The sequence below is a fragment of the Desmodus rotundus genome, chromosome 9 (assembly GCF_022682495.2).
Source record: "Desmodus rotundus isolate HL8 chromosome 9, HLdesRot8A.1, whole genome shotgun sequence".
NCBI lineage: Eukaryota > Metazoa > Chordata > Mammalia > Chiroptera > Phyllostomidae > Desmodus > Desmodus rotundus.
In genome coordinates this window covers 18357078-18373683 of record NC_071395.1, presented here as the reverse complement: position 1 = coordinate 18373683, position 16606 = coordinate 18357078, and the positions used below count along the sequence as shown (strand labels likewise).

Here is a 16606-nt window from a genome sequence, read left to right as displayed (position 1 = left end):
GTTTTGCTGCCAAACGCTTCTCATTTTATTTATTAATATTATGTGAAAAACTGGTGTGAAGAAATTCCACATCTGGTTTTTCTTCAACACCTTCATAATTAAGCTTTTGAAATGAACTTTTTGAAAAACAAAACTTGAATAGCAAAGCAACAAAGTGGCTTAGGACTAAAGACAGGATTACTTTTCCCTGGCAAAGCATTCTAAGCTACTGCGTCTGTCACATGGGATGACAAGAATTGTAACAAGTTACTCTGACAACCACCTACTCCACAGAGAGATTATGCTGAGTTCATTTGCAGGTTTGTCTTTAGCCTCCCTGACAAAATGATACTTAACCTCTTCTGCAGTCAGTCTTTGTGCTTTCTGAGTGAATGGCTGTGGCCATCGCTGTGCCCCTAAAAGGGCGAATTTTTAAAAAGTTACGAACTGAAGGTTTTTTTTTTCAAGTATGTAAAAAGTAATTCTGGGTTCATCAAAATCACATATGAAACTGAACTGTATATGGGATCTATAAGCATGTAGGACATTCTTTTCAGGAGATCCTTCTTTTTAAGGTTTTATCTAAAAGTTTCCATAATATAAATCAAAAATCAGTCACTAAATAATGCAATATATATTTCCCCCAAAAGAAATTATATCACTGCTTTAAGAAGCCTCCAAGTATATTTATAAGTGGCTGTTTTACAATTTTACCCTGCTTCCTTTCCATAAGTCGCAATCTGTGTTTTTAGTCTCCTTTCAAATTAATAACTGTTCATTTAATTCTTAGAACTGGTTTTTCTCAATAGGGCCTTTTCTGTTTTAATTGGGGGGGTAAAAATTCTGTTTTTACTTACTTGGGTTATTGTTTTCTTCACCAGATCCTGGCATATACAGAAGGGCTTCATGGAAAATGGTTGTTCACAGAGATACGATCAATCTTTTCTCGTCGTTATCTTTTGCAAAATACAGCCCTGGAGATCTTTATGGCAAACAGAGGTAATGTGTTGCAGAAGTCTGTTGTTACAAAGCTAACCTCCGTCTCTTTAAGATTTCATTTTTGAATATACCATATTGTTTTCATTTAGGTAGTTTTTTTGTAGTCCCAACCCCTGCCCTACTGACCCTTTTTCTGACCCACATGCATCTTCATGGCCCTACCCCCTTGGTCATTCTGAGAATTATTTGTAGTAGTTTTACTTTCCTGGCCATGTAACAAATTAGTTCAAGGATTTATGAATATGGGGAATAACTAAGCACTTAATCCGTTTTGGAATTCTGATGTACTCAGTATTGCTCTGCTGCTTAACTCCTGGAAGGTGGCTGCATTTGGAGAGGGGAGAAGGGTAATCAGATGATTCAAACATTTATTTAATTTTTTATCTAATCTGTTGCCATTTTTAAAGGGACCATCAGAAAATGGTCCTGAACTGTCCGGGTTGTTTCTTATTACATCATTCTTGAAAGAACTAAAATTCAATTTGTGGGTTTAGACTGGAACTTGGTGAAATTCATAAGACAAGAGGGAGAGACAAGGTGAACTTGAAGGAAACGCACCGCTCAGAGTGGGTGGAGGCTCACGGGAGACTGTAAAGCTTACTGCCTCCTTGCCAATACTCCTTGTACCAAAGTCGGTTGAAGGTTGTTTTTTTTTTTTTAAATTTTCTCTTTCTATAGCCTACAAGTTGTCACTCTAAAAACAATCTACACAAAATAACACAGCCCGCGCACACCTTTCTTTTTTCCTTTATGAAGTCATGTGTCTTTAGAGAATACAGGTTTCTTTAGGTAAAAGTGTTTATCCCGTTCCTATTTGGTCTCTTCCCCTGCACATACCTTTTTCTTAGTGTAAACATTATTCTTCCAGGCGAATAATCAAGTGGATGTTTCACGTTTAGCCCAGTCTGCATTCTTGCTGTCCCAAAGGGCTTCCAGACTTACAATATTTACTGCTTGTTCATTCTCATTCATTTATTCTTCTTTAAAATTTCTTATGCATCCTTGCTTTTGTACATGTGTTCTTCTGTTGCCTTTTCTTCATGATCTCGGTCATTTGCCATAGTCTATGATAGTTTTTCTTTTGTTTTTTAATTTGTCCTTTATTCAGTGTAATAATGGACACATAAGGAAGGCTTATTAGAAGGTATATTGGGTGTATATATATATATATGTATATATATGTGTATATGTATATATATGTGTGTGTGTATATATATATATGTATATATATATATATATGGCACTCTAAATATGTTTTCGTGAATGATCATGTACTTTTTACCTGGAACATGTTGGTAATGCCAGTGTTTGAAAGCTAGGTGAGCACTCATAGCTTAATGTGATTCTGATACTGAAATGAATATAGTTAAAATCTTAAGACTAACCAAAATAATACATTCTAAATTCTCTCTCATGATTTTATGACTGTTATTTTCATATTTTTAAGGACACAAATTTATTGGTGTCTGTGTTAACATTTATATGCTAAATATGTTTATATGTATTGGTGTATGTTTCTTGATATTCTCAGAATGTGTACTTATTGGAATAGAAATGATTAGAAAGCATTTAAATTTAATTATTAACCATAGAGGAAAATTTTTGCTTTAGGTCACATGTTATTCTGGATTATATGAACATAAAAGTACAAACATATAAACATTATACAGAGAATGTTTGTAAAATTGTTCATCATAGAAAATAAATATAGCTGACAGTTTAGTAGCTGTACTGTAGTCTTTATGGAGTTAGATTATTAACTATATAAATTTAAATTTTAAATAGTTTTTATAGAAATTCATAGATACATAGTTAACTTACCAAAATCCAATTTTATGAATTCACCTTGCAGCTAGATAATCTCAGCTTCATGTCACATTAATGCAACAACTGATGTTATGATTCCGACAGTACTTAGAGAGGGAACTGTCTGTGGTATAGGAGTTTATAAGTGAAATGAATATTACCTCTGGTGTATTAATACTAAAATTGACTACACTAATAAAAGCAAGGTGCCAAGAATTGTATTTAATAAATACTTGAAGTAAGAGTAAATAGAAGGGAAATTATATTGCATTCTAATTTTTGAAAATTATTTTTCATAGTTGCTGTAATGTTCAACTTCCCAGACCCTGCCGTAGTAAAGAAAGTGGTTAACTGCCTCCCTCGTGTTGGTGTTGGAACGTGTTTTGGATTGCCTCAAACCAGGTACTATTTTATATGGGAAAAATATGGAAAATAATCTGTACTAATATGTGTTCTTTTAAAATGCATGAGTTTCTGTTTTGAGTTTCATAGTAAGTGATTATTGGTGTATTATTGTGAGTCAACTTTTGTCTGAAGAAACTAGAGAGAGTAAATGTAAACCAAAGTGAGCTGAAAAAAGAAAATGATAAGCATAAAGGCATTAACATCAATGGAAAAGTAACTAAATGCAATAAGAAAAAATAATTTAATGCAAAGTTATTTTTCTGTAAAGATTAATAAACATATATACAGCCCTGGCTGTTGTGGCTGAGTGGATTGAGGGCCAGCCTGTGAACCAAAGGGTCGCCAGTTCAATTCCCAGTCAGGGCACATGCTTGGGTTGTGGGCCAGGTCCCCACTAGGAGGCTCTCGAGAGGCAACAACACATTGATGTTTCTTTCTCTCTCTTTCTCCCTCCCTTCCCCTCTCCCTAAAAAGAAATAAATGAAATCTTAAAAAAAAATAAAAATATAAACATATACAAAACCTATAAATAAAAAGAGAGAAAATACAAATTACCAATAGCAAGAATGAAAGAGAGGATATCACTATTATTTTCTTTCATAGTAGGTACTGATTCATCATGAATACATTTTTGTTAATTTAAGGAGTGGTAAGACTGAACCAATCAGATTTTTCTGTTGATTGCTTGAAACATATTAGCTGTAGCAATTCAGTTTACTTTTTGCATACCTAATTTTGTATGGATTTGAGTTGCTTTGATTAGTGTTTATTCCAAAAATTTTCAGGTAATACCGTGTTACAAATGCACTTGAAATAGAATGGACAAACAACAGTCAGGATGTTAGTCATCCTGGGGCGGAGGACTTTCCAAGGTGAAGCCCTCCTCTCGGTAGTACTCGGTTCCCCCCCAGTCAGCCTCTCCTTGGGCTGCGTGAGTGTCTGCCCCACGTGGGAGCTGACTTTCCCCAGAGCAAGTGATCCAAAAGAAGGAGGCAGGTGTCCCGGTGTCCTTTTTATGGCCTACCTTTGTCAGTCATGTGCCGTCTTTTCTACCCCCTAGTACTTGTTACAAGTGAGTCCTTGAAGCCAGCCCAGGCTCCAGGGAAGGGGAATCAAACTCCACCTTTTGAGGAGAAAGTATCAAAGAATTTGTGGGCTTATTTTAAACCACCACAGATCACGATTTTTATGTAAACAAGGCACAAAATGTGGCCCTTCCGGATTATCAGCAGTAGTTGCTTTACAACGCAAATCAGGGCTTTGATTAGATAACTGTAGGGTTTAATGGGAACTTCCAGGCTGCAGAAGGAAGCAACTCAGAATTGTATGGTAGATTTTCATATCTTAGTAACAAACATCTTCTTTCTACTGATTAGTATAAAAAATTTTATTTATCACCTAATATGTGTTATCATACTTGGGACTTTTTGTAATGTTTTCCTACAGCTAAAGCTAAAGGTCTTAACTCAATAAATCAGTCACTTGAATAGATTTTTAGCGCTTATAATGAGATTCATACAACGGAATACTATTCAGCAGTCAAAATAAATGAAGTACTAATAATATTTCCTACACACTGCTGAACCTCAAAAACATTACAGTTAGTAAAAGAAGCCTGATGCAAAAGACTTCATGATGTCTATTTCTATTTATCAGTAATGTCCAGAAAAGGTAAGTTTATAGAGACGGAAAGCAGACCGATACTTGCCTAGAGCCGGGGAAAAGAATGGTGATTAACTCTAAATATGCACAAGTTCTTGTGATGAAAATGTTCTCAAGTGTGTGGTCATGACAGTTGCACAACCCTAGATATTTACATTTTAAAAAATCATTGAGTAATACAGTTACAGTGGGTAAATTTTATGGTGTGTAAGTTATACCTTCGGAAATAGAAGCTTTCCAAAAGATAGCTACCTTGCCCTGCCCCGTGTGGCTCAGTGGGTTGGGCGTCCTTTAGCAGAGCGAGTGCAGCTAGTTGATTCCCAGTCAGGGCACTTGCCTGGGTTGCCAGCATGGTCCCCAGTTGGGGTGCATATGAGAGGCAACTGCTTGATGCTTCTCCCTCACATTGATGTTCCTTTCCTTCCCTTCTCTCTCTAAAAAGAAAGCAATAAAATCCTTAAAAAAAGATAACTACCTTATCTTAATTGTAGAAGAACTGTGACAACGTACTTCCCTGAGATTCTGTGCCCTGAATATAATAATTAATCCTGCTACTGATTTCCCAGTCCTACTTATTATTGGTCAGTTATATCCATCGTTATTTATATTGGGTTAAGAAAACAGAAAACTGGGTCTTCTATTAAGCTATATCAAAATTTTTTCCTTATTTCTATCCTACCCCTAGAATCAACAGCTAAAAAGCTCAGAGTCCTCTTTGCCCCATTACAAAGTGTGTGCAAACATAATATTTACATGTATAGTGCACAAATGTGTTGTTGTGTAATGATTATTAAAGTTGATAAAGACGTGAATACAATTTTATAGGTATTTCTCAGTTACTGTAATACCTGTTGTAGCAGTAAAGCAGTAAATTATTAATTATGCTATTATTAATCAACCCTATGGAACCTAGATATTATTATAATGGCATCGTAATGACGGTTCACCTTAATGAACAGAATGTGTGGAATAGGCCTGTGGCTAGTCCAGATCACTTATTTAACCAATAATTGTGGATTGAAACAGCTCTCGAATTCATTAGTATTGCATGAATGGAACTTTTCAGAATATACAGATGTCACTTTGGATAAGCAGAGATATTCATGATTTATTATTGTGGTATAAATTTTAAATCGATTCTGTGTCAATTTCCTCCTTTTGCAGGCGCATCTCGTTAGGTAGTCCACGTCAACTTTTTAAAGCTTCTAATATGACTCAGCGATGGCAGCACAGAGAGATTTCCAATTTTGAGTACTTGATGTTCCTCAACACGATAGCAGGTGATCTAAGCTCTCATGTGGACTGACTTCAAACGATAAACTGTTCATTGTGACATGATAAGGTTATCTTGATTATCGGCATATAGCTTATTTTAATTTCTATTACTACATGAATATACCTTGTCAAGAGTAATTTTTATAATAGAGATGAAAGCTTTATATATGACTTCCTGATAAAAGTTAAATATGGGTCTACACAATCTTTTTCAAAAGCATAAAATGAAAGTTTACAGCTCTTCAGTGTAGTAAGAATGGACTCAGTATGGAATAGAAGGAATGAATAACCATAAAAATCTTAAGAATCTATTAACTTAATCGGAATTATAGTATATGATGAAACAGTGAAACCCAGCATAGAAAAACGAAAACTGAAGGTACAGTAATAAGTGATGGAAGAGTACAACCCACACATGCAAATCTGAAGACAAATGGCCCTGTACATGATCTATAATGACATAACATTACTGATGGTCACCCATTGAAACTGTTCCTTTGTAAAGACTGAAGAATAGAAATGTGTGATCATTAGAATAAAGAGAACAGGAAATGTAATTATGAGATGTTTGAGATTTGGGTGGGTCAAGGCGCTGGTACAGTTTATATTTGAGGCACAGAGGCGATACATAGAGCATAAGGTGTGTTGCTTACTCTCACAGAAGTTATTTTGAATGTGAGCATTGTCATGATTTTAGATCAAGTGAGTATAGATTCAATTTAAAAATACAAAATAATGGGATTACAAGGGTCATTTAGTTGGTCAGAGTAAGGGAAAAATGAAGATTTCATGGTTGCATAAGGACCGATAGTACTTTAACTAACAAAGAAGGTGTTTGAGAGAGTAGAAGATATTTTATGGGAAACTAAAGGCATAAGCAATAGAAAAGATGGAAAAGTATGAAGTGAAGCTAGAGAACGATTAATGGTATAGTTTTGTGCACACACAATACATATTGTATATAAAGTAGTCCCACCATTCACGTGGCACATGTTCCAAGACCCCCCCACAGATGCCTAAAACCATGAGTAGTACTGATCCCCATTTATATTATATTTTATCCTATATATACATATATTTTACGGCTTCTCTTTGGCATATCTTAATTGCTCTTGTGCTTTGGAGACGCTGAGGGAAATAAGTGATGTTTGAACACAAGCTCTGAAATGTCTCTACAGTCCGTCTGATGACCGAGTGGCTGCTAAGTGACTAAGGGTGGGAGTGTCTGCCTCGTGGGTATGCTGGACAAAGAGGTGGTTTGTGTCTGGGTGGGACAAAGCAGGATGGTGGAAGATTTCATAACATTACTCGGAACGGCATGCAGCGTAAAACTCATGAATTGCTTGTTTCTAGAATTCTTCATTTAATATTTTTGGCCCACAGTCCACCAAGAATATGGAAAGGAAAACCATGAATAAGGGGGACTACCATGTGTATGCATATATATGTGTCTGTGTGTGTATGTGTGTACATAAAGTATATATTTCTAAATGTATAATGAAGAACAGAACTGGAAAGGTTGTGTGGAAAAGTGGAAGATTTTTTGTCTCTTTGAGGAGTTAGCAGTCAGTTCATTAGGAAACTTGTGAAAGTTTTTGAACCAAGGAGTGGTATCAGCTGTGTGAAAAGGTAGCTTGGAGGCAGGATGAAGGATAAGTTGGAGCAGAGAGACACAAGGCCAAGAGCAAAGTTAAGGAACAGTTATATGCAGAGTAATAAGGGCCTACATTAGAGAGATGACATTGGGAATTAAAACATAATATTAAATAACAAGAATTTACAGGGCACAAACCATCTGACACCAGCTAACTCTGTCGTTGATGTCATTAGTTCGGAGGAAGCGCGGGAGTGTATACGGCGGCTTTCGGGAGTGGGGGAAGCAACAGTGGCGATGCTGTGCCCCGTATTCAGAGGACTGTGGAATCTGAAAGCTGTCACAGAAATCCCAGAGTACTTCGGTACAGCTCTGATTCTACAGATGAATAATGAATGTCCGCAGGGCTCAAATTACTTAAACTTGGTTGATTGGTGAATTGATGGCAGAGAAATGAATCTAGTTTTGAAAAGCTCTATGAGAATTGTAAATTGTTTTTTAAAGCTTTAATAAAAGATATTTTAATCGGTACAGGCTTTCAGGTAACAAAAAGTAGTCAAGTGTAGTTTATAAGAACATGAACTTGGGGGCCAGAGTATCTGGATTTGAATACAGTTCAACCATTACTAGTATATCATTTTTGGACAAATTACCTAACCTTTTATACCTCAGTTTTTTCATCTGTAAAATGGGGATGATACTAATTTCATGGGGCTCTTGTGAGGATTAAATGAAATAATGTATGGATAGCACTGCGAGCAATAGCTGGCACTCAAAAACTCGTTACTTTTAGTAAATTATACTCCTGAATCTGCTTATCATTCTATTATTCTAGACTGACGTTTTTTTTTTCCTCTGCCAGGACGGAGTTACAATGACTTAAATCAGTATCCAGTGTTTCCCTGGGTCATTACTAACTATGACTCAGAAGAATTGGATCTCACCTTGCCAAGTAACTTCAGAGATTTATCCAAGGTAAGTTCTTAGGAAGCATCTGAAATATAATTGTTCTACATTTAAAAACATATTTGATTATATTTAATTTTCACGTTACTTTTAAAAAATCATTTAATATAATTGTAACTTTAATATATTTATCTTTTAAGGGTATTTTAATGTTCTCAAATTTAAAAGTGAAAATGCATGAAAAACTTGATGGGAATTAAAAAATATTAGGTTATAAGTTTTTTCCATATATGCTTAAGAAGACATTGTTTTCAAACAGCAACTTCTTCTAAGGGTGTTAGTATTTGATAAAACATGTAAGGAAAATCATGAAAACTTCTCACCAGTAGTATTCTTACCCTCTGCTGCTCCGAGTCTCCTGACCGACTGACCGCCCTGCTCTCTTTCCCTTCTCTCATCCATTCCTTGTTAAAACAAGTGGATTCTTTTTAAGTCTGATGTTGAATTATATGAGTCCAGTGCTTAAACTATTCTTGTCACTGAATGCAGAGTAGATCTTTCCCAATCAGAACTTTGCCTTCTCTGCCTTTAATGCTTGTCTCCCTGCTTGGTGAGTGGCTGGTGGCTCTTTCTCCCCTGATGCTCTGCTCTCTGTGTCTTTCAGGGCACTTAAAATATCCTGCATTTTACATATCTTTCTACCCACTCTGTTGGTTCTTATTTATAATGATAGGGTTCTTGTTCATAATTATTTTTCCCATGCCTGGCACAGGGTGTGCTGTCAGTAAGTGTTAAATGAATTAAATAATGTATGTGATGTTTTTCCCAAGGTATATTATTATTAACTATATTTGATTTTTAAAGTATAAAACATGTACATAAGAAAAAAAATTACTGCTAATTTACAACATATCAATAAGGAATAATTACATCATGTATACATACCATATTCTTTAACTTTTTTTTCTCTAAGTATTTTCCCATATATTTAGGTATTCTTCAAGAACGTTTATTTTCTGTCCTGAAGTATCAATGAATAGAATATCCTAAATCATCATTTTCTGATACAAAATAAAGTTTATATGTCTTTTTTTTCTTTTTAGTTTTTTATTACGGTGTATTTCAAGTGTATGCAGGAGTAGACGAAAGATGATAATAAATCCCCATCTACCAGTCACCCTGGCTCGACAGCTGCCAGGGCATGGTTACACTTAGTTTTATCTTCACTCTCTTTTTCTTTCCCCTTCTCATGTTACTCTGAAGGAAATCCCAGAAATCATGTCGTTCCATTCATAAATATTTTAGTATGTACGTCTCAAAGCTAGGGTCTCTTTTTTAAAGCACAACTACATTGCCCTTAGCATCCTAAAGTACTAGCAGTAATTTTTAATATCATCCAATACCTAACAGATCACATTTCCAATTGAATGACAACTTTTATAATTCTTTTCAGTTTGTTTATTGAAATCAGGACCCAAATAAGTACCACCCATTGCAGTTAATTGATATATCTCTTAAGTCCCTCTTTATTCGGTAGGATTCTCTTCCATCTTTTTTCTAATTTAGTATTGAGAAACACATTGTGTGTCTTACTCATTTCTCAGTGTGGATTTTGCTTATTCCATTCCTGTGGTGTAGTCTAACAGGTTCCTCTGTCTTCTGTATTGCTTATAAATTGGTAGTTGTTTCCAGGGGCCGATAGAATTCAGATTAGATATTTTTGGCAAGACTGCTTTGTAGGAAGTTTTGCATTCTTGAGTCAAAGGTATGTAATGTTTATTTTACTTCTCATTTGTGTTGTTAGCAGCCAGTGATACTTAATGCCTGGATTCATTAGTTTGGTAAGAACTGCAAAATGATGGTGTTTAAATTCTGTCACTTCTGTCTCATTTATTATTGGGGATCCTTCCATAAGGAGACACTTGCTTTCACTTACTATTATATCAGCAGGATTTCCCAGGTGACTATGAGGAATAATAAATGGATAAATGGTTGTTTTGTTTTTCTTTAAAAAAAAAAAAAGAAATGGAAAGCCTTACTTACATTTAGGTTCTTAGACCCTGTAGCACTTCCCTGGAATCTGTAGCCCTCTCTGGTCTACACCGAAGACTGTGTTAGTTTGGCTTGTGTAATGAGCCGCACAATTGGCCAGTAATAAACACAGGGCAACTATTTAATGCTGGGGCAATTGTATCCTACTCTCTCCATTATTTGAATTTCATGTACATTAAAGTGAAAACCTCATTTTTCATTAATGTGTTATAAATAAAATGTGCTTCACAAAATAAATTATATTTAAATAAGTAACCTTTCTAGAGTTCTAGAAAAATTGCTCTTTTTTTTCTCCCTTAACTGAGTCCTTCAGTTCAGACTTTTATTCAAGCATAGAGCTTATTAAGACTGTTCTGTGCTTTAGAGGATTTTTTTGTAGGCTCTTCAAGACACAGTGGGTAGTAAGACGGATTGTGGACAGGGTACATGCTTCTGTCCTGATGGAACAGTTACTAATGGTGATAAGTGGGAGGCTGTTGGGGTATTTCTGCTGAGACTGTGTTTCTGTCTTCTGCCATCACTGTCCCCAGGCAAGAGCTCCCGTAAACCTGTTACCTCTCATCCCACTGTTCCCTGCCAACTGCTCCATTCTCTGACCCTTGTCTTTGTTCTCTGTCCCACAAAAAAATCTTACCTGACCAGAAGAAAGCCTTCAGACATCTATTTTTAACTGTAGGCTTTATGGTGTTTTCATTATGAGAATTCATAGAAATGATATGAACAAAAGGCTGTTATAGACTATTTTCCAGCCAAACAGAATCCTTTTTAAAATTGAATTTTATTTGTATATTACACCTGTTTAAGGAACTTGCCAAATACTTTTGTCGGATGGGTAGAAGACTGTTTTAATAATGCTTCTGTTACCTCCTGTGTGTGACAAACAGGGCTGTTTTTATGCCCCACAAGATGAACAACAGTAATTTTCCTCTTTCATTTTGTTAAAGAGGAAGGGGAAAAAGGGGAGGGCCCAGCTTCAAAATGAAAACAAGAGTTGCTTTCCTTAGTCTCTATCCATGTATGTTCATATCCCCTGTATAAACACATAAAAACCTCATTTGTGTGTTTAGTGCCTTTGATTGGATCTATTTTTATATTATGAGATTTTGTGAAATATTTGTACATTGGTCTGAGAAAGGAGTGTTTGTGGAGAGTGTGTTCAACAAGAACTGCAGGGTCCCCAGTTGAGCAGCACATAGTGGTGTAAGGGAGAAGCGCGGAGCTCGAACACGTGGCCACAGACAGGTAACACCTCCTGTCCTGTCACACCGCAGTGGCTGAGTGCTGCAGTCACTTCAGTTCATGGAAATGGATTCTGCCAGTACTACTTGTTTTCATTAGATATTGGTGGACTTAAGTGAGTTTGGAATTAACTACATTATTTTTACTGAAATAATCAAGCGTATCAGGTATTTAAAAGTTGAACTTTACATGTATAGAATAATAGTAATTATTTATAAAAATAGCTCAACTTATGTTGGTATTAAAGTCTGCCATAATGTTTACAGTGTGATTCAGTTTCCAAATGTCTGTTTATTCCCACACTTTCAGGAATACATCTCATATGTAAAGTGAGCTGTATCTTCATGAATAATGATTATAACAGAATTATATTAACATTTGTCCTATAGTATACATTTAGCAAACATTACTATTTGTTTAAATAAACTTGAAAAATCAAAGAAAACATTGTGTGCAAAGCTTTTACGTTTTAATTTAAAACGTAAACTGATGTTATTCCCATTCTTAAATAAATAATATAGCTTGACTAGCTTTAAAATGTATTGAATTATTTACGCATATGTTTATTTCCCTTTAATTTCCCCAAAGCTGGTTTGCAGAGGGCTTTTTGATACAAAGCTACAATTTTGTTTGGTAATCTCTTCCATGTTGCACAGGGAATCTTCTTTCTCAGGCCAAATAATTGTAAACAACACCCTTTCTTCTGTATTATTTTTCTGAACATTTTTTGAGAGAAGCAAAAGTCTGCATAGAACAATGTAAAATTGTTGTATTTTGTAAACTTTTATTTATGTACAATTCTTTTTTATAATAATTACCAATTGGTATTATCAGTCTTTTAGGAAATTGAATCTATTTTTGTCTGAAAATCTGATGAAAATTAAATCTTTCCTTGTATTGAAAAAGTTCTCATTTAACATAACGATTTAATTTATTCTTCCAAAGCTCAACAACAAGTAGGGATCGATTTTGAAGTTGATTTTTTTCCTTCTCCTTTCCCAGTTTTTTCATCACGAGTCTAAAATTCTGACTGATGAGAAGACAGATGTAATCATGCATTGACTTTGGAGTGATGTTAATTCATATTTTATAAATATATATTGATTTTTATATTTTGACAACCCCCTTGACAGAAATAAGAAGCAACATTTTCTTTTTGTCCTTTATAAGAAATTATAATTAGGGCAGGAGTATATTTACAAAATGTCAGACCATAAAAACAACTTGTGATGGCTGAGCGTTTTAGTACCAGGGTTTCCTTTGTAGATGAGGAAGATTTTCTTTGCTACCATGATTTATTTATTTATTTATTTTTTCTTAGTGGGAGATTGATTGTGTAAACCAATTTTCTAAGAGAGGAAAAAAACCAAGATAATCTGAGGCAGTCAGTTCTCTTCTCATTGATACACATAGTTATTTTAGAATATTAAATATGTACAAACACTGTAATCTGGTTACATATTCCATAAAACAAGTATGTTCTCAGGTGGAAATGCAGTTGATAGCCTTTTCAGAAGGTAGAAACATCCCATTTTATTATTGTTAACTGTATTTACTGAGGACTTCCTATTTGTCAGGTTATTGAAGTTTATTACATGTGTTAACTCTTTTAATCCTCACTAAGTAACCTCTTAAGGGGGGCGTGTATGTACATACATACATGTGTACACTGGATTATGATTTAAAGTGACTTTTCTGACTAGGAATTCTGGCCCAGAAGGTTTGAGAAGCAAACTGTTACACTGCCTCCTACTTTTGGCATCGATCGCTGAGTCTGTTTTAATGTCACTTTATCAAGTTGCCTTTTACCTCTCGTGCTGAAATACCTGGTAAAATACAACCAGCATTCGATTGCTTGAAAAGGAAAGCTTTTCCAAATTGCCTCCTCTTGGGGTGTTTGCACCAGCTTATGCTCCACGCTGTTTTGATTTTACCTGTTTTATGAAAAAGCTGAATGTTTGGTTAAAACTAGAGAATTCCTGATGTCACTACTCAATTATTAACTTGTTTGTTCATGTATTGGTTGTTTATTGAATAATATTGTTTACCAGGGACTCTCAGTTTCTGGAGATTAGAAAGAATAAAATCAAGTTTACTATCCTACTAAACAGTAAACTAAAAATTGAGGGGAAACCAGGAATGGCCAAAGTTTAAGCAAGTATTTTATTTTTTAATAATCAGAACTTACATTCTTAAAATGAAGAAAGCGACTGAAAGAGACAGTTTGAGTTGAGGGAAGAGAAAAGGCATCCACTTTGGAGCTTTCGAGTGCGAGAACGAGGTTCGGCGTGCAGAAACGAGGGGAGTGAGAGAAGTCTCTGGTAGGGGAGAAATAACCTTTGCTGCGATCTCCTGGTGCCTGCTTTGCAGTGTAGGAATCTAGGAAAGTTTTCTATCAACATGTCTTCAAACTGAGTGTTAAATTTTGGTCCAGGCCCCAGTATATCATAGTTTCTTCTTTTAAAAAAAAATCTCTGTTACAGTGCTGTAGCATTCACACTGTTAAAACAGCAGTTCCCATTGCCCCAGTCTGGGTCAAGATGTTTTCTAAAGAATAAATTCTCAGATAACTGAAGAGAAGTGAGTGCCAAAGCTCTCCTGAATCTATTTTCTTGCTGATGAGTTGCTATTGTTGGTTCTTGGTGGGTTTTTTTTTTTTCCCTATTTCTCTTTGTTTAAAGAAAAAGTAGGTGATTTTCTCTCTTGGTCTCTCATTTATCTCCTACCATTTGGTTGTGTATTTTTATACGTGAGATATTTCTCTCTAACACACACGTTTAATATATACAGCATGCATCTTGACCTGGAATTGACTACCGACATTTAACTGTTGTTGATCAGACAACACTTCTTTATCTCTTTAAGTTTTAAGTGCTGTTTCTGACGAATGCCAGTCCTTTTAGTCTGTTCTGTAACAGATATACCGGGAATCAATATACCATCTAGATGTCACAGGGGGAGAACACTTTTGCGGGGGAGGAAGGGCAGTATTGTTTAAATATGATAGGTGTTATAACTTTCACTTTGTTTTTTCTATATATTGGGCTTCAAATGAAAGGAACTCAGACTTAAAAAAAAAACAACTATGATATTGCAGTGGCAAATAATGAACCTTAAATGCTTAAATAAAATATAAATGCACAAAGAGAAATAAAAAATTACCCCGCACTTGGATATTTTTTATTGGTTGAAAAAATATTTTAAAATATTTTAATCTAGGAATCAAATATGGATGCTGTTTCTGCCACATTGATTTTGGTGATTTTGGCATAAATTTCACTTTGTGGCCTTGGGGGGATTCACAGCCGACTAAGCAGAAGAATGACGTTGGGATAGTTTATGGTATGTTTGTAGTGTTGTGCACTCTTCTTTAACCCCTCAGTGACACTGTAAGGAGTGTGTTGTTATCTTTAATTTATAGGTAAGAAAACTAAGATGTAATGAGGTTAAGGAACTCTGCAAGGTCACACATTTCCAAGTATTAAGGCTAGAATTTGATCTCACATCTGTGTCTGTTAGTGAACTGGTATATTTTAGGTATGACCAGAAAGACTATAAATTTGCATTTATATCCACTTCTTTCCAAAACCCACTATTCTTCCCTTTATCTGAGCAGTAGGCAAGAGGTTGGCTTTTTGGAGAAACTGTACCAGAGATGTTTCTGATTTGAGGACTCCCAAGAGCAGTGGAGAGAGGGTTTAAGGTAATGAATGGAAAACAGGAGGATTAACTAAAAGGCTTAAGTACTGGGTGGTGAAGTCCCCCAGACCCCTTTGCTGTCGTGCTATCAAAATTCTGGCAGGCAGGCTAGTGGCACCCCACCCTGTGAGACAGAGGGTTATATTATATATCACTCTTTGGGCATGTTGACCGGTTCAAAAGGAAAGACCTAAAAAATACTAACATGCAGGGATTCTACTTGGAGCTCACCTGACTTCCCTCCAGTGAAGTCTGCCCCTTCACATTGCTGCTTGTGCTGCATCGGTGTCAGTCAGCCCCTTCGGGCTTCATTTTTAAAAAGGAAGGTACAGCCAAGTGTTAGCAAATGTGTTGTGACAGTCTCCAGTGTGAAAGGTGACAAAGACCAAACAAACAAAACGAAAAATAAATGAAATCAGAAAAAACATAGACAATTTAAAAAATAGAAAAAGGCCTAGAAACAAAACAAGAATACCCTTACAGTGGTAAAACTATTGCATTTATATAAAAAATATGCTATATGAAGTCAAATGTACATGCAGATATTTTCTAAAAAGAACATCGAAATGATACAAGAAGATGGCCTGGTCAGATAAAATTGGAGGGCCAGAGTGGGAAATCTGTAGATTTGGGTAGGCTTGTTGTCAGTCTGCCTCCATTTATTAGTAAGGGACCTGTAGCAGATTACTTAGTTTGTGGGGGGGGGCGTGTCTCATATAGCCAACTATATAATTGTATATTTATTATATAGTCTTTATATTAATACTTAAGAAAATGTTCAGGGCTATACTGGCTTCTGTAAACTTTAAATCATTACTTACTCATTGTGATGTATTAAGTTTAAAATATGGCTATGCAACTCTTTCCCCAGAATTTAAAGTTAAATTCAGCAAAGTGGGAATACATATACATTCAGTAGATACACATTCATGTGTGTGTGTGTGTAGGAATGTGTAGGAATGTGTATATATACATGAGTGTGTATGTATA

At 35.4% G+C, this 16606-nt stretch overlaps 1 protein-coding gene across 3 annotated transcripts in view; it reads left to right on the top strand.

Annotated features, from left to right (window-relative positions):
- LRBA (LPS responsive beige-like anchor protein) overlaps positions 1–16606 on the top strand; it is a 503590-nt gene that overhangs the window by 343193 nt on the left and 143791 nt on the right. For all 3 annotated transcript variants that reach the window (XM_053911800.1, XM_024569215.3, XM_045202618.2), the window contains exons 41-44: positions 861–978; positions 3084–3186; positions 6016–6131; positions 8583–8695. In XM_053911800.1, the coding sequence (XP_053767775.1) occupies positions 861–978; positions 3084–3186; positions 6016–6131; positions 8583–8695 (450 nt within the window). The remainder of the gene's footprint in view (positions 1–860; positions 979–3083; positions 3187–6015; positions 6132–8582; positions 8696–16606) is intronic.